This window comes from Silurus meridionalis, chromosome 28, assembly GCF_014805685.1.
Source record: "Silurus meridionalis isolate SWU-2019-XX chromosome 28, ASM1480568v1, whole genome shotgun sequence".
Lineage (NCBI taxonomy): Eukaryota > Metazoa > Chordata > Actinopteri > Siluriformes > Siluridae > Silurus > Silurus meridionalis.
Genome location: NC_060911.1, coordinates 13,894,184 through 13,911,767, shown reverse-complemented (window position 1 = coordinate 13,911,767; position 17,584 = coordinate 13,894,184). Strand labels below are relative to the sequence as shown.

General features: G+C 42.2%; 1 protein-coding gene across 3 annotated transcripts; it reads right to left on the bottom strand.

The window, feature by feature from the left end:
* Nucleotides 1-650: 650 nt before the first annotated feature.
* On the bottom strand, nt 651-13,839 carry LOC124381323 (lutropin-choriogonadotropic hormone receptor-like). 3 transcript variants are annotated; one of them, XM_046842852.1, is made up of 12 exons: nt 13,769-13,839; nt 10,901-11,266; nt 10,698-10,769; nt 7,020-7,094; nt 6,300-6,374; nt 6,121-6,195; nt 5,818-5,895; nt 4,981-5,049; nt 4,608-4,682; nt 4,008-4,196; nt 2,628-2,696; nt 651-2,546 (listed from the first exon to the last, which is right to left on the bottom strand). In XM_046842852.1, the coding sequence occupies exons 2-12, from the start codon at nt 11,065-11,067 to the stop codon at nt 1,409-1,411; spliced, it is 2,082 nt and encodes a 693-aa protein (XP_046698808.1). In that variant the 5' UTR covers nt 11,068-11,266; nt 13,769-13,839; the 3' UTR covers nt 651-1,408. The 3 variants fall into 3 exon arrangements, with proteins under 3 accessions (XP_046698808.1, XP_046698807.1, XP_046698809.1); XM_046842851.1 differs by lacking the exon at nt 13,769-13,839 and having other exon boundaries at nt 10,901-11,322; XM_046842853.1 differs by lacking the exons at nt 7,020-7,094; nt 13,769-13,839 and having other exon boundaries at nt 10,901-11,323.
* Between the last annotated feature and the right edge of the window lie 3,745 nt (nt 13,840-17,584).

The following is a 17,584-nucleotide window of genomic DNA, read 5'->3' as shown; positions in this document are numbered from 1 at the left end:
ATGGTTCCCTTTTGATGGGTTCCCTCTGGTCCCTTCTGTGGTTTCTTCCACTGACACTACTAGCTTGCTCATTAGGGTTCAACTTTATACCGACTAATTTGATGCTAATGTGTACATTTACATTACTGGCATATGTACAGGCGCCCTTATCCCGAGTGACTTACATTTCTCATTCATACAACTGGGCAGCTATGGATTTAAGGGCCTTGCCCAGGGACCCAGGAATGGCATTTTGTTGTGGCCGGGATTTGAACTTGACCTTCCAAGTCCGAAGTCCATTGCCTTAACCACCAAGCTACCACTTATTTGTTTCTGTAAAGCTGTTTTGGGTTAGGGTTAGACAGTTCGTTTTCTCACTATTTAAAGGTCTTTCATGCAATTTTGACATGAAAAAACAAGCAATAAAAGCTGAAATGCTGCCTATCAACTGTTAGTTCTAGTTTGTAGCGTCTCTGATAATTTCATATCTTAACGTTGCAATTGCAGAAATCTTGCGCTTATCACGGTTTCTTTGTTCTCAGTTGCAACATGTTTTTTCTAAGCGCTTTGCAAGTTTATTTTTGTGCTTCAGCGTGAGGAGATGTAAATAAAGCGATGCCACAAGACATAACACGTCGGATTTGGAGGTCAAGACAAGTTCAAAGACAGTGTCATCTTTTAGCTCGTACTTTAATTTGGCCAGGTCTTCAAGTCGGGTCATTCAGCCAGAGTTTGTGTGGTCAGTTTCAAACACAGAGTCCAGTCCTTAACTTAAAAAAACGTGTCAAAGGCAAGATAATGGTCCATGTTTAGATTATGTGCAACTTCTTACAGAGGTCAACTGTTGCTTAGGGAAAGAAGCTTGGAATTTGTCAGGTGTCCAAACTAAAATAAACCCATACTTCTGTATCATGCAAATTATAAATATAATTTTTTTTAATACAAAACAAAAACAATTGCTTTCAGCTTCTGCAGAGAACAACCCAGTTTAGAAGTTTCACAGTCCAGAAAACTGACTGCCTTTTAGTGCCACGTGAAAAGTAAAGAGAATAAAGTTTAAATATTTGAACCCCCGGACTCCAAGGACGTTATTCTCGAAATATTTCGACTTCACTCTCGTATGGCTGACTTGATGCCCCCGAGTTTGACTTTTTCTTCTCAAAATACTTTGACTTTTTTCTCGTAGGGCCACAACTATTCTCTTAATTGTGACTTTTTTTCCTCAAAATATGACTTCATTCTCATATTGTTACTTTAATCTCTAAGCCTTAAAGACTCTAAAATAAGCCAATAAAACGCCATCGTACAAATAATAAATGTAAATATATAAAGAGCATTGACAGTATGCATCACGTATTCACAGTATGTACAGCATTCACAGGTCGCTGCAGGTTAGCAGTCAGTGGCTCAGTAGTTTGAAACGTGACGCTCATGTCGCGGCTTTGTTAAAAAAACATCCATGCAGCTTGATGTGGTACGCTCGGAAGTGACCCGAGCGGGATTTCCTCAGGCTCTTCCTCCTGGGAGCCAGGATGACCCCAGAGAGACCCCGCGACCTGTAGTACTCCGCTTGTGTGTGGCAGCAGCCGCATCGGCTTAAAAGCAGACACGTGTCCCTGCGAAAGGCGCGTGTGGAAATGGTGTAGAGAAAAGGGTTGCACAGTGAGTTGATCGGGTAGAAAAGGATGAGAAGGATTTTGGATTGGGACACCGTGATTAGAGGCATGCGCAAAGCAGCGGAAATGGCGAAGAACGAGATGGGCGCCATGCACAGGAAGTCTGTAAAGATGAGCACCGCCATGCGTTTGGCCATCCTCGTGTCTCCGTGGCGCGTCGGCACGTTTGGGTTCCGTACGCTCAAGTAAATCCCGGCGTAGCTGGAGCAAACCATTAAGAAGGCCGCAACGTTTATGGCCAACACGGCCACCACGTATCCCTGCGAAACCGGAGTTTCTATGTCCATCGGAAGGCAGATGCTGACCTTCGTGTAGCTGCTGACACCGACTACCGGAAGCAGAGCCATTAAAAGGGAAAATCCCCAACCGATCGCCATCATGGTGACCATGTGGCGAAGTCTCAGTCTCCTGCTTATCTGCATGGCATGAGTGATGGTGTGCCAGCGCTCGAGCGTAATCATGGTGAGGGTGTAGATCGAGAGCTCACTCGAGAACACAGACAAGAACCCAGCAACCCCGCATCCCATCCCCGTCTGCCAATCCGTGGCGTGGTTGTAGTACTCTTGACGCGAGCGGTAATCCGCCAAGGCGATGAGCAGCAAATAGAAGCCCATGCAAAGATCCGCGAAGGCCAAGTTGCACATGAGGAACCGTGAGACGCTCAGCTTTTGGTGGCTCATCAGCAGAACGAGCAGCACGGCCAGGTTTCCCACGAGAGAAAAAACGGTAACGATCCACGTTATGGCACGTAGCAAGGCGTGACCCAGCAAGTCCTCGCAAGGGTTGAAGGCGTCCGGTTCCGGGGTGCACTTGAAGGAGCTGCTGCTGGCGCACAGGTCCAAATCTGGGTAGTGAAAATTTATGTCGTAAAGATCTTCACTTGATGGGTCCCTGTTGGGTGACAGAGAATCAGTTTTCTTTGATCGCTTGCTCAGTTTGACATGAAATGGATGAGAAGTGCCACAATCTTACATGTCTGCTTGGTCAGCCATGTCGCACAGCATGGATAGGTTCTTAAAGCGGCCAAATACAGCATTCTCCCTGTGAGAAGAAAGAAAAAAGTGATATAAGCTGCAAAATACAGCGTTTACTCACAGATTGGAAATGTAAATCATTCATTCAAATCAGTTGTATCAGATGAGATGATGAAGATACACAAGTGCCACTTGGAAGTCTACTGGGCAAGGTGGGAGCTCAAGCATTGGACTTTGGATCCGAAGGTCGTGAGTTCAAATCCAAGCCACACCAATTGGCTGCCCAGCAAGGCCCTTAACCCCATCGAATGAATATATGTATGAATAAGTCGCTTGATTAAAGGCAAAATGGCATAAATGTAAATGCAAGTCTGTTAGAATTCCCCTATAAATTCCTGGGTTCAGTCATGAGCTCAGACTTACACATCTGTGTGGAGATGTTTGCTCAGTTTCTCCTACAATCGTAAAGTCACTCTGTGAAGTATAATTCGTTCTGATGCGTCAATTTAAAAAAAAAAAATTGAATTTGGCATTAGTATCGTGACGCATCGATTCACATTGGTAAAAACTACTTATCGTTTTATTATTTGGAAAGTGACCAATCATTTGATATATATTGGCTACGTGAATACGACGTACCAACACTAACGAGGCGCCTCCTGAGGGTCACATGAATATTGATTAACATGGCAGAGGTAGAGCTGCATCATGCTGGAAAAAGAACAGGAAAAGAAGGTATTTGTCCTCCTTTTGCACTGCAAAGGCCTGTTTGGAAAAGAGCCATGCATTCGAAGGTCAGAAGGCACTTAAGTAAATTGATATGCTGTCTGTCTGAAGCAAATAAATAAAAGTGATCTGCATCGTATTTCTTTTCCTTTGTGTCGAATCGTGATTAGGGTGAATCGCATCGGTAGCTGCTTCATATGTATCTTTAGCGCATTGTATGGTCGTTTGTGCATCGAGAAGCAAATCCCTAGTGTGTGTGTGGGGTGTCCTGCAGTAGACTGGCATCCCATCTCCTGGTGTATTTCTTGTGATATGCCCAGATCAAGCATGACCTTGACCAGATAAAGCAATTACTGAAGAAGGGATGAATGATATGATACTTAGAAACTCTGTTACAAAATGAGAGAACGAGTGTAACCTTGTGGTTCTGGAACACTGGCCCACATCTATTATTCACATGGATTTCTCATAGATCGCTACTAAGACCGTTTTTAGAAGCAAGAATCGCAGAAACATTCATTTATTTGAGCTAGCTTTGTCATCAGTAAGTCAGACGGCATTTGAAGTCGTTTGGTAACAAGATTATCCCTCACTTTGAGGTTCACACGCAAAAAAACAAAGAGGAGAAATTGTGAAAGGTGCATGCTCCGACCTGTTGTCCCGTTTCCAGGTTTGAAAGGCACAGCAGTGGCTTGGGTAGGTGAGGTCAGCCTCCTGAAGCTCTGCAAGGTTCTCAAGAGGAGGGAGGGTCTTTAGGGAAGGTGTAAAGCGTGCGACGAGAACCTTCACCTCTCTCAGGCCTCGGGCTGGGAGCGAGCGCAGAGCAGTGGATGATACATCGCTACACAAACACACGTACACAATTGTGGGTTAAATCTGTGATGCAAAATGAACCTCATGAGCCAATCAAAGTTCTTCAAATGAGTATTACACATTTCCTGTAATATCCTAAATTCTTTTACTGTATGCTCTATACTGTATGTATAGAATGTCGAACTGTAAATGTCCCATAAAAAATATTTTGTAACAATTTAACAAATTTCTAAACAAATCAGTTTACTATTTCTCAATGAATATCTAAAGATCTCTACATTGCCTTGATGTCTCGTTCATTCCAGTGTTGGAGTTCATGGCGATGCTCGTGCCTGACCTTCAAACATTTTTCTGACAGCTGTTAGTCCTTGGCGAACAGATACAAACCACTGAACCTCTCCTGTGGGTCATGATTGTACATAACGTTAGTTGCACTTACAGTAAAACCGGTCCTTCGGCACCTTCGAAGGCATCATCGTGGATTTTGATTAGGTTCTTGTTGTCTTTCAGAATCCTAAAAAGATCAAACAATCGATTAGTTATTGATCACGTACAGTGAAACACATTGAACTTGTATCGGACCTGCGTGATGTTTGTTTAGACGCGCCGACCAGAAGCCGACGTGTGAACTGTTAATAAAACAATCAATGTTTTGTCTCGTTTTGACATTGATTTATTCGTACACTATGTTCCTTACTATTTGTCCCTCAAACTCAAAAACAATCAACCATCCTGCCACTCATTCAGAGACGAGCTCCTCGTAAACACGTCTGAACAAGAGAAACTGTATCATGCTGATAAGAGATACGTACAACTTTTCCAGTCTGGTCCCGTTGAAGGCGTGAGAGTCGATTGCAGTCAATCCGTTTCGGACGAGATTCCTGAAGAAGCAAAGCAGAAAAAGGTTGTTTATTTGGACTCTGTACAACATGTACAACAGTGTTTTAGAGGCACGTAAGAAGGAAAAAACGAGAATTACTCCTTCAGGGTCGGATCGAATAATAGCACGGAGACGTTTACCCTAAATATCCTTCAGACTGCACAAGCGACGCCAATTCCTCAATGTCCGTCTGATGTATTTTTCCTCTGAATAAATTACCTTACAGAATCACTGCCGAGTCTGGTTACTGATTATAACTGTGCTGAGGTGCCAAAACACAAATTAACTTATTGCTAAATCCGTAACCTAAAGTAGGATTTAACCAATACCCCCACCCCCCCCTCCATTTCATGCAAAACAACGACACATTTCTTGCGCTTCTGTGATTTTTCTCAAAATATTTTCACTGCAGTCTCGACTTATTTTTATTTATATATCTAAAATATATTTCCACTTTATTCTCGTAATTTCTTTATTCTCTAAATACATTATTTTGACTTTGTTCTCATATTTTTTCGACTTTGTACTTAAAATATTTCAACTTTATTTCCGTATTTTCGACTTATTTCTCAAAATATTTCGACTTTATTCTTGTATTTTCGAAAATATTTAAAATTGATTCAACATACATTAGCGGACCCCCCCCGCAGTACCGGCGCAGTCCCCGTAGGGGGTGCGGACTGCCGGTTGAAGACCCATGGTGTATTTCATTGACTCAAGCGACAACCAACGACTTCACATAGGACGTGGATGAGCGCGGACTACTCACATGTACATGTCCGCCCTGGACACGCCTCGAAACGCGTTGGCTGGGACGCTGGGTAGCTGCCTGTTGTCTCCCATTTCCCTTAAAACGAAGAGAGCGGAAAATCCGACACGCTCGTTTACTCAACATGGATATTTATGTCCACACACACACACACACACACACACACAGCATGCCTTTAGCCCTGTATTAAACAAGCTGGGCTCAAACCCAAAAATCCATACAGGTGCACTCAGAAGGGCAGATGCTTAAATCAAGACGAGTGAATATGTGTGCTCTGGATCACAGCAGGATGTGATTACTCACAAGAAGAAATCCAGCTCCAGTGATGAGATGCGGGAAAAATCCGGGAAGTGCTTTATTCCCGTGTTGCAGATGCTCCTGGAAAGAAATTAAAGAAAAAATGGACAGATGACCTCATATGACAATACGGTTATTTACACTTTCAGCAGTATCAATATGGGTAGCCGTCTTTTTCTTCTTACAGGTATCTCAGTCTCGGCAGATCCGTGAAGGCACCTTCTTCTACAGCCGACAGGTAAATGATGTTCAGGATTGAGCTTTAAAAAAAAAAAAAAAGAAGCCATTTACAGATATTGAACATTACAAAGTATTGAAAATTTTTTTCCCCTGAGAGACACATGCATGTTCCTTTGGTTTCTATGGAATGTATTTCCATTAGCATGAACAGCAGCTTAACGCAACTCTCAGCAGCACGTTTCTGCCAACATCCAGCTGAAATACTTTGCCGTTCCTCATGGAAATCCTGCCACTGGATGGAGATTTTGTATATGATCCAGTTCATCCCAGAGCAGTTCAATAGGATTTAAGTGCAGTGACTGGGCAGAGCGTTTCATAGACACTTAGATAGATAGCACTCTTTGGCTTGGACGTACGCTTCGGATCCAATGAGCTGCAATCCAGACGGAATCGCATGGTGTAATGGTGAAGTATGGAATGGTTGCCAGGTTGGTTCAGGATTCCGTTCACCCTATTGGAATAAATCTCCCTTTCCTGCTCCACAACACCACCAGACCATTACACTTCCACCTCTCCTGTTCTCCATCTTACACAAATTCTTCTGGTAGACAAAATTTCCAGTTTGGACTCCACACCATTTACCCCAACAAAAGAAATATGCATGTATCTTTAAAAACCATAGACTTTTACCTGCTCTGTAAATACAGTGAGGTGAGATGACTTACATTTCGATAACGCTGTGTAATGAGAGAAATGCCTCGCCTTCTATTTTCCTGATCGAGTCACTTTGGGAGATTTCGCTGCACAAGAAACAGCAGCCATTAAACATTTACCATTATATTCCACACGCACACGTCTCGTCCAGTGGCATTGTGACGCATAATTAGTCCGGATTTTCTTTTAAAACTACGAATCAGTTATATACTTATGGAAGCCCGTTTCCACTCCGCAGTTCTGACTTTATTCCTTAACTCCTGTCTGCATTGTAGCATTAAAGCGGGATCCAGACGTGATCACTGAAGCTACCTCTTGGTTGTTAGAGAAGGATTTGTATTGGCAGAAATGAAGTGGGAATGGCGAGAAATAAAGTGGGAATGGCGAAATAAAGTGGGAATGGCGAGAAATAAAGTGGGAATGGTGAGAAATAAAGTGGGAATGGCGGTAAATATAGTCGGAATCTCGCGAAAAATCTCAGAAACATGAGATAAAAGTCAAAATATAGTTGGAATTGTGAGAAATTGTTGGATTGGCAAAAAATATAGTCGAAATGGCGAGAAATTGTTGGAATGCCGAGAAATGAATTCGGAACCTCAGAAACATGAGAAATCAAGTTGGCATCACGAAAAAATAAAGTTGGAATCGCAAGATAAAAGGTCGGGAAAAAATGTGGCTAACTTTTGAAAAAGATTTAGGAAAATGCAGGTTTTAGGCTCATCTAAAAAAAATTTTTCACCCCATTTTGCTTCAGCAGTTGCCTCCGTTTTTTAAATTTGATTCCTAATCAAAAGTCACTTTACACTCCGTGTTTAGGACAATGTCAGCGATTTTCGGTGCATGTGAAGCCGGGGGGCTCCGTTTCCGCTCCTCGAGAATGCAATTAACGTAATTGTCTTTGAAATGTACGAGATTGGTTTGGATTTGTGCCGATTACAGGAATGTTATGATCTGTACATGGATTTTGTAGCCAAATCCGCAGGAAAAGTATGGATCCACCAAAAAACTTGCAACATCGAGTCATCAAAATTGAAAAAACACATGTATGGGATGAGGTTTCAGAAGATTTCTATGGCTCATTCCATTTGAGAATCAGGAAAATGGACTACAATTGACACAAGCTGTCCAATCAGTGAACATGTGAGAACCTCAACAATGATGAAACTACACTATATGAACTGAAGTTTGTCGACACCTGACCCTAAGATTGTATTTTTTAAACACCTCGTTTTTTAGTCCCCCTTTGCTGTTACAATGACCGCTATTCTCCTGGGAAGATGTTCCACTAGATTTTGTGGAAATGGTTGGACAATCATTCAGCTACAAGGGTGTTAGTTAAGTCAGGTCCTGATGTAGGTGTGGTGAGAAGCTCTATAGAAGCAGATCTTCCACACCAACTCATGTAAAGCATATCTTCATATTTGGCTGGCGTTGTGAAAATGTCAAAGACGTCCTGTACAATTGTGTGCCTCCAACTTTTCCGCAAATGGCTGGAAAAGTCAGGCGTCCATTGAGTGTGTAATGAATGGATATTTATGAGGACGGGTTCCCTTTTGGAGTCTGGTTCCTCTCAAGGTTTCTTCCTCATACCATCACATTTGAATTTTTTTAATTACTTGCTACTGATAACAAATACAAATTTTACACAAGTTTGGGGAAGTGGTAGTGCAGTGGTTAAGGCTTTGGGGTATTAATCAGAAGGTTGGGAGTTCAAGACCCGGTACTGCTCTTGGGGCCCTTGAGCAAGGCCCTTAACCCTGCTCTCACACTATTTTTTATTTTTTTTATTACTTTTCTGGGATATGTGAAGGAGAAATTTCCCTGTAACAAATATAATGCACTTTTTAGCACCTAATGAATGAGGCACTGGAGACAATGATAAGGAAGAAACCTTGAGAGGAACCAGACTCAAAATGGAACCCAACAACCCATTCATTATACTCTTATCCATCTGTCTGTCTGTCTGTCAGTCTGTTTAGGAAAACTGTCCTCATTCTCAACAGCGCATGTCCTTAACAGTTCCATTGTCGAGGTGATCATCTGTTCCCTGATGGACACGAGTGTTAAACGGTCCATAGTAATTGCAGCACTGATCCACTGTAAGCAGACTCTTTTATATTAATTCCGGTCCAAATCCATCTTCATTGTTCTGGAGTTAAGCCCCTCCATAGTTACCTCATGGATCTTCAGCAGCGCAACGAGTGGTTTCTAATCAAAGAGGACGAATTCGTCATGAAAGAAAGTTTGTCACTCGAGAACCTGTTTGTTTTGGAGACATGGCACCACGATGTGGATTTTCTCCAATGGTTTTGTTGTTGTTGTATCGTCTCCCGGGACCCTGCTGTGCTTTCCGCGGATATTTATCACGCTTTTCCGCGGTAATGGATCCGTTTTCCCGTCCACTCAGATGAAAACGCATTTAATTTATAACCGATCGCCCACGATTTCAGTACCTCGACCTTTAACCACGAACACGCTCCCAGAACACAGAGACCTGCCTCTATAAACCGATTACACGCAAGTTAGATTTTGAACATAAGTTTTCGATTAAGGGACGGAGGGTTGAAATGTAGCAAACGATCGCCGTTGGAAGACTCAGCGCTTCTCTATCTATCAGCCTGGGCGTTCTGAACAAAACAATCTGTCCTGGAAAAGATCACCTTAACCATATACAGCAGTGAAAATGCTAAAACCTCAAAACCGAAAGCTTTATTCCCCCTGGATAAAAAGTGTTTCATACAATTTGGGGTTAGTGTGTGTGTATGTAAGTATGTGCAATGCGTATATATACGTACATATACCGCCTCTCTGTACTACTTGTATATACTTAGCATACGCTGCTACATTTGTGCCTCCCGTTTGCCGCGTAACCCGGAGACCATCGATACACTGTGATGTCTTTCATCAATCATTTTTTTCTTCATGCTTCTTCAAAATATCTTCAAACCCAAGCCCGCTTTCGAGATCTTCGCCAAGAAGAGACCGACGCAGTAGAACTACCTTGTGTCTTCTTGTATGACTGTCTTTCAAAAATCCTCCTACACAGCTGTTTCTGTTTCAGTTAATGACTATTTCAACCTACATGCGAAATGGACCCGCGCGGTAAAAACCGGTCAATTATACACCTGACACAACAAACCTACAAAATCCCTGACGTTGTCCGAGCGTCCAAAGTGTGTACAAGGAAGAATCGAAAGTTTGAGGGCGGTTAACGGATTTATTGGATTTGATTCCGATTTGTGTTCTGATCATTTCCTTTATTTATTTATTTATTTATTTTATTTTTAACCGAATTTTGTGCGGTACAGTGCGTGGCAGATTTATTTATTTATTTTTACTTTTACATTTTTTTTTTTTACCTTTGTTGACCGATTTCCAAAGCGCACACAAATCCTTAAACCTTAAATATTAAAATCTTTCATTTATTTATTTATTTTTTAAAGAAATTCTATACATTTTACATTTTTGTGATTTCTAAAGCAGACACAAATGTATATAAAATGAAAATTTTCCTTCAGATAATATATACGTTTTATTTTGTATAATGTTTGATGTGTGCGCTTTAAACATAAACATAGCTTTAAAAAAAAAATCACAATTATGTATTATTAAAAATGAATACAGTGAATTTTATCTATATATATTTCATTTTGATTAATATTATTAATATTTAATATAAATAAACTCACATTCTGGTGACGTTAATGAGACCTCGAAAAGTTCCCCTTTGCACTTCTGTGAAAGGCAGGTGCGCCAGTCTTCTGCAAAAAAAATAATAACCCCAAAGGAACAAATGAACAAAAGTTTTTGGCACCAATCAAATTTTCCATTCTTGAACTTCTGGAACCTCTCTGCCTTTTGTAGAGGCTGTTTGAGATGATGGTAGACGTACAAGTTGTTGTTGGAGGACGATCCCCGGGCTGCGCTCTCGGTCTGCGCAGTGCATCTCAGTGTGTCTGCGGTGCAGATGCAGGGCAGCGGGCAGGTGAAACTCCCCCCACGGCTCAGGCGCATCGCCAGCGCCAGCAGCAGCGCTGCCAACGAGCACCGGGACACCATAATCCTCCTCCTCCTCCTACTGCTTCACTCACTGCACATTCATCTGCCATCCAGCTCCAATCCCCAGTCAAAAAAAAAAAACCCCACCTACTTATTTTTCTTTTTTAACCGGTCCTCCCACCAGGGGTTGCCAGATCATCCATAGGGCACTCCTACTCTTCCTGGTGCGCGTTCCTGCGTCACCTCTCAGGCACATCTCCTGCCCAAACACCAGGGATCAATGATCTGTCCCCTCATCCAGCTGCATTAATAATTATTGATTTAGTCTGTCCTGAACAACTGATTTGACTGATTTCCAGCCTATCTGAACACACACACACACACACACACACACACACACACACACTCACAGAGGTATTAGAAATGATATTTCAAACATGCAAAAAAGGCACAATGCCTTTAGGCCTAAAATACATTTGAAAGGCATTAGATCATGTCCACATTATATCCAGTACTGCTTTCACAAGTTTCCTTGTGAAGTGATATACAGTCATGGTAGGCCACTTTATAGTCAACAGGAAATACGAGACGGCAAACGCAGACGCACTCGATAACCCGTTCTGAAAAGAACAAATCGCTCGCTCGAATCCCTTGTGGCGACGCTCCGAGGACAGACTACAGACTGCGGCTTGTCAAGTTACTCATGCTTCAAAGCAATAGAGACTACTGTGACTTTTTCTCTGTAGGCAATTTGCATTTATATGATCTGCACCAGGATGATTGCAAAACAGTTATTGGTGTAGGGGAGCAGGCGTTACGCAGTGCTACAGAGGGAGCTACACGCCTGTCTCTGCAGGTTATTGTCTGAGATTTTCTTTTCTTTTTTTTGCTGTTCGTTTTCAGAAAAGATAGGTTTGGTGTGATTGTATGCCTGGGTTTTTACCATGTGACCAGCCTGGAATCAGTTGACCAATCTTACGATTTACAGTATGGCAAGGGAGGGGTGTGATTGATCGACTACGTGTGTGTGTGTGTGTGTGTGTGTGTGTGTGTATACACATGAGTGTTTTGTGCATGTGAGCATGCAGGACTGGATTCAATTAACCACTCGGACACTGGGTTATGATAAATGGTCCAATTAACTAGTTCGGCACTGGGTCCTAAATGAGGGCTCAATGAACCACTCCAACACTGGGTCCAGATCTAAATAACCACTCGGGCACTGGGTCATGTTAAACACCTGATTAAACTCTTTGGCACTGGGTCATGTTAAAGGTCTGATTAACCTCTTGGACACTGGGTCATGTTAAAGGTCTGATTAACCTCTTGGACACTGGGTCATGTTAAACACCTGATTAAACTCTTAGGCACTGGGTCATGTTAAAGGTCTGATTAACCTCTTGGACACTGGGTCATGTTAAAGGTCTGATTAACCTCTTGGACATAGGGTCATGTTAAAGGTCTGATTAACCTCTTGGACACTGGGTCATGTTAAAGGTCTGATTAACCTCTTGGACATAGGGTCATGTTAAAGGTCTGATTAACCACTTGGGCACTGGTTTACATAAAAAGTCAGATTAACCACTTGGACACTGGGTCATGTTAAAGGTCTGATTAACCTCTTGGACACTGGGTCATGTTAAAGGTCTGATTAAACTCTTGGACACTGGGTCATGTTAAAGGTCCGATTAACCTCTTGGACACTGGGTCATGTTAAAGGTCTGATTAACCTCTTGGACAGTGGGTCATGTTAAAGGTCTAATTAACCTCTTGGACACTGGGTCATGTTAAAGGTCTGATTAACCTCTTGGGCACTGGGTCATGTTCAATCTCTGATTAAACACTCGGTCCCTGGGTCACATCAAAGTTCCGATTAACCAACCAGGCACTGGTTTGCCCTAAAGGTCCGATTAACCACTTGGGCACTGGGTCACAATAAAGGTACACTTATCCACTCAGACACTGGGTCACATTAATTGTCTGATTAACCTAGTTCACTTTGGTGGTCCAATTAACTACTCCAGCACTGGGCCATGTTAAACGTCCGATTAACCACTCGGGCACTGGTTCACGTTAAAGGTCTGATTAACCACTTGGGCACCGAGTCTTATTAAAGGTCCAATGAACCAGTCTGACATTAGATCACGCCAAGCGTCCAGTTAACCACACCGGCATCATCGTGACCCAGTGCTGGAGTGCTGGAAGATGTGGGTACTGATGAGAGAGACTGATTAACCGCTCCAGGACTGGGTCTTGATGATAGTGTGGTCATGTTGAAGGTCAGATCTCCGAAACTGGGTCATGAGTTTTCTTTCTGTTGAACATGTCTGCATCACCCAGTGACTTTACTTGAACTAGCAGACCTAAACCAGCTGCATGAAGATACATGGGTCAGATGATGTGCAAGATCTGCTGCTATAGAACTCCCAGCACCTTTTCTAAAGAATTCTGATGAATTTTCTGAATCTCTCCAAAAAAATCTAGTGGAACACCTTAGAGGGGTGGAGCTTATTACAGGAGCAAATGGGACCTAAATGTGGAATATGGGATTTTCTATATGTTCTAAGCTGTTCGATTTGCCCCCTTCCTCAGCTGAAGGGGGTTTATTGAAGCAGGACGATAAAAATATTGTTCATCATGTCTGAGTTGCTCGAATTAATAGTTTATGATGCAGTCCTTGGCCTTGGAAAAAACGCCTGAATATTTCCCACGCAATCCGTACAAACCAATGAACGTTTTCTGCAAGATACGTCACACTTACCAACTGTTGTTCATCCAAAAAAAAGATTCGAATTGTTATCCATTGGAGTTTTCATCTACGTGCTGAGCGGTTAACTGCAGCTGAGTCATCTCGTCTTTTATTCCTGGTGCACTGTTGACATGACGCTTACATAAGTGGTACGTTAATTGGTCACTTAGAAACCGTGCGCTTTTATTGTCGAGGTAATGACAGTAAGCATGCCCAAGTGCTAAAACACACACACACACACACACACACACACACAAAACACAACCTTTTCCACCATTAAAGAAATTCCTCCTAATGCTAATGTTCGTACCGATGATTACTTGGAAGTCTTTCCAATCCAGATGTGTGTAAATGTGACATTGCCACCGAAACAGCTGTCTCATTCGACACAATTTACAAACCCGGAGCTTGTCTTCCTGCTAATTATCTAAGGAGTAGCAAAGGGGCAAAGAGGATGCTAATTATGGTACAGGAAGGAGAAGTAAAGAGATGTTTTTTTTTCTATGGTTTTCTGTAATTGTGTAATTAAAATCGCAGGTATGAAGCAGGTGGTGTGCGCGTGTGTATGTGTAAAAAAAAAAAAAAAACGTGTTAATCACAGACGCGATAACAATTGCGTGCAAAAGTTGCGAAAGGTTTAACTTCACCGGCACGAACTGTAAAAAAAAAAAAAACAAAAAAAAAACACCCTGGTACCTCCGGCATTGTATGACGCGAACACGTTAACCATATTCACGTCGTAGCGAAAGAAAACATCACGTGACCTAACACGAGCAGCTTCATCGGCGCCGAACATCTCGAATTTAGTCGAAGAGTAATATGGTAAGTGAATGTTTACGAGAGGGATATTTTCATGCGGTTCTTGGGCTCCATCCGGATTAACTTGAACATCAGCACCGTGCAGAACCAGCTCTGCTCACTGGCGCCCCCTGCCTTACCCACCTGCCTTTACATACTTGAATCCAGGCAATTTTGCCAGGATTATTAAATGTGTTTAAACTTTTTTTATGGAAGGCTGTGAATGATTATGGTGTGGGGGTGGAGCATTGTGGTTGGAGGGCAAAGCCATTGAAGGGGGGCAAAAAGAATCTCATCTAGTGTGCCAAAAAAGGCTACAAACATCCCTGTATGCAGTAGTAATCCGATCTTCTTATCATTACCAATTAAAGGAACGAATCATCAAAAGTTGTTTTATATATACAGAAATCCCCCGCTTTACAGCGGTTCGAATCTGGCGCCCCGGTTTATCGCGGAATTGCGTTTGCCACATAACTAATTAGTTTCGCTGATTCTCACGAAGAGCACGATAAGACCAAAAAAATGTATAGGGAATTGTTTTTACGGAGTTTTCTGTTGAAATAAGGAAATGTATTAATATAAATATCGTTCTGAAACGAAGTAAAATGTTAACACAGTACAGAACAGAAACGAAAGAATGCGGTGATCTTTAACTCCGCCTCTTTTTTAACGTCGTAGGACATTTCAACCAATAAACAAGCAGAGAAACTAGTACAGAGCGTGTACTTACTACAAATGTGATTCAGTGAACCGTATTTCTACCAATTCACACAATTCATCTCGCTATACTCTTGAAAAAGTTTTCTGCGCGTTTAAAGTGTGTGGAAGACGATTCACGGCTTACATGATTAAAAAAAAAGTGCGTTTTACGGTAATCCCCCGTTTTTATCGCGGCGCTCATGTTCCAAAACCGCCCGCGAAAAAAACGGGGGATTACCGTAAAACAAAATACGTACAAAAGCACTCAGGTAAAAATCCCGAAAGCAGATGAGCGGAATTGATTTGTCAACGTTTATAAGAAGAAAAAAAAAGAGAAATTATAGTTCGGTTATATTTCTGACGACCAGCACGTCCACTTTTTTCCCCGTCGCATACTCCGAGGTGTTAGGAAGCGGAAAATAGTAAGAAAGGGCACTCTGACCGGCTCGGCGTCGGTGACGTAGGGCCTCTTGTGATGAGCTGTTAGAAACCATTAAACCTTCCTCTGCCTGCTCTACATCACGGCGCACAATAGCGGGACGCAGCATGCGGCTCATCATTTCTGGGGGAAAAAAAAGCAGGCTGGCGTGGCGTAGACTCCGACTACCGGTTTCCGATAATAAAAAACGGGTAAAAACCTGCTCCGGGTTTCACCTCTGTTACATCACCAGGATTCAAACTAACATTTAAAGAAATAAAAAAATGCTGAACGTGCAGGATAATCATGTGTGATTCGATTTCAGTTTGATTAAACACGAAGCGATCCAATGGAAAAGAAGGAAAAAAAAAAAGACCTTTTCTCTGTTGTGTCTCCAGGAAGATGCAGCTCTACCTCTGCCATGTTAATCTTTATAATACGTGACTCTCGGGACACGCCTCGGTCTCCGTAGTGTCGTAGCAGCGGTGGCGCTGAGAGCGTGCCCTCGAGAAACAGTTTAGCGAGGAGAAATCGATCGGAAATATCGGTCACTTTTTATCGAATAATTCCATCAATAAATCGTTTATTTTTACAGACGCAAATATGTACAACAAACGATGCATCGCAACACACACTTGTATACGATACACACTTTTTTTTAATTTGATGGATCACATAGTAGAATCTTACGATCCCTAGTGTGTGTGTGTGTGTGTGTGTGTGTGTGTGTGTGTGTGATTTTAGACTGAGATCTATTTGACATGAGCTTGTGTGAGAGTGGAAGCCTATTTTGGAACGCAGAGGTACTTCTCAGGGTTAAGTAGTCTCCCAGAGTGACTCACGTGGAGCCGAGAGAGCCTGTTTCTATCTCCCTCACACACACACACACACACACACACACACACACACACACACACACCAAGCCTTATCTTCTGTTTATTAGACATTACAACAGGCAGACTTTGAGTGTGCACGTTAATTTAATATGATCTGTTTTTTTTTCCTTTAATATTTCTATCATTATTTAGCAATCGAGCAATTAACGGATTCATTCATTCAATTGTTTGTTTCATTAAAATGTCGATTTTTTAATTAGAAACTGTATATTTATAAATTCATTGATTAACTGCAAGTGTGGGAGGCTTTAACATCTGGATGTATTATATAATATATAATAATATAATTTCCACGTGTCCCTTTACAGTATATAATCAGACGCCCTTAAAGTGACTTATATTTGTCTCATTCATACAAACGAGCAGCTATGGGGTTAAGGGCCTCGCTCAGGGGCCCAGCTTGGTGTGTGGCTGGGATTTGATCTCATGACCTACAGGTCCAAAAAAATCCAATGCCTTGACCACTAAACTACATAAAGTTTTAGATGATAGAACTTCTCAATTCCATGTAAATAGTTTGATCTCAGTGATCTAAAGAAAGTGCTTCAGATTCCACAATCTACAGCTACACACTCATGTGCAGGGTTCTTCAGTTGTCCTTCTGCGTGAAACGTTTCTATAGAACATTAAAAGCCAGTGTTTCCCCATCATATACTCTGCGTAGCTAAAGAGCCGTCAGAGAACCCAAGCTCCTACAATGGACATCAGAACCGGCCCATGGAATAGCGGAAGAAGACCTGGTCTGATCAATCACGTTTTCTTTTACATCATGTGGACCACCATGGTGTGTGTGTGTGTCCTGCTGCAAAAGAGATGGCACCAGGATTCACTATGGATAGAAGTCAAGCCACGGAATGTAGAGTGATGTTCTGGGTGATGTTCTGCTTGGGAAACTTTTGCAGGTTCCTGACATTTGATGTGAATGTTACTGGGAGGTTACATACCACCAATTTAAAGATTGGTGCAGAAGTTCATGGAAAAATGGAACAGTGTTTTACAGGCAGTGGTCTCTTCTAG

Excerpts from the sequence above, each read along its gene's own strand:
- LOC124381323 (XM_046842852.1), bottom strand. The coding sequence starts at position 11,067 with ATGGTGTCCCGGTGCTCGTTGGCAGCGCTGCTGCTGGCGCTGGCGATG. Across the intron at positions 6,375-7,019 it reads TTACACAGCGTTATCGAAAT|CTCAATCCTGAACATCATTT; the intron begins GTAAGTCATCTC and ends TTTTTTTTAAAG. Across the intron at positions 2,547-2,627 it reads ATGGCTGACCAAGCAGACAT|GGACCCATCAAGTGAAGATC; the intron begins GTAAGATTGTGG and ends GTCACCCAACAG.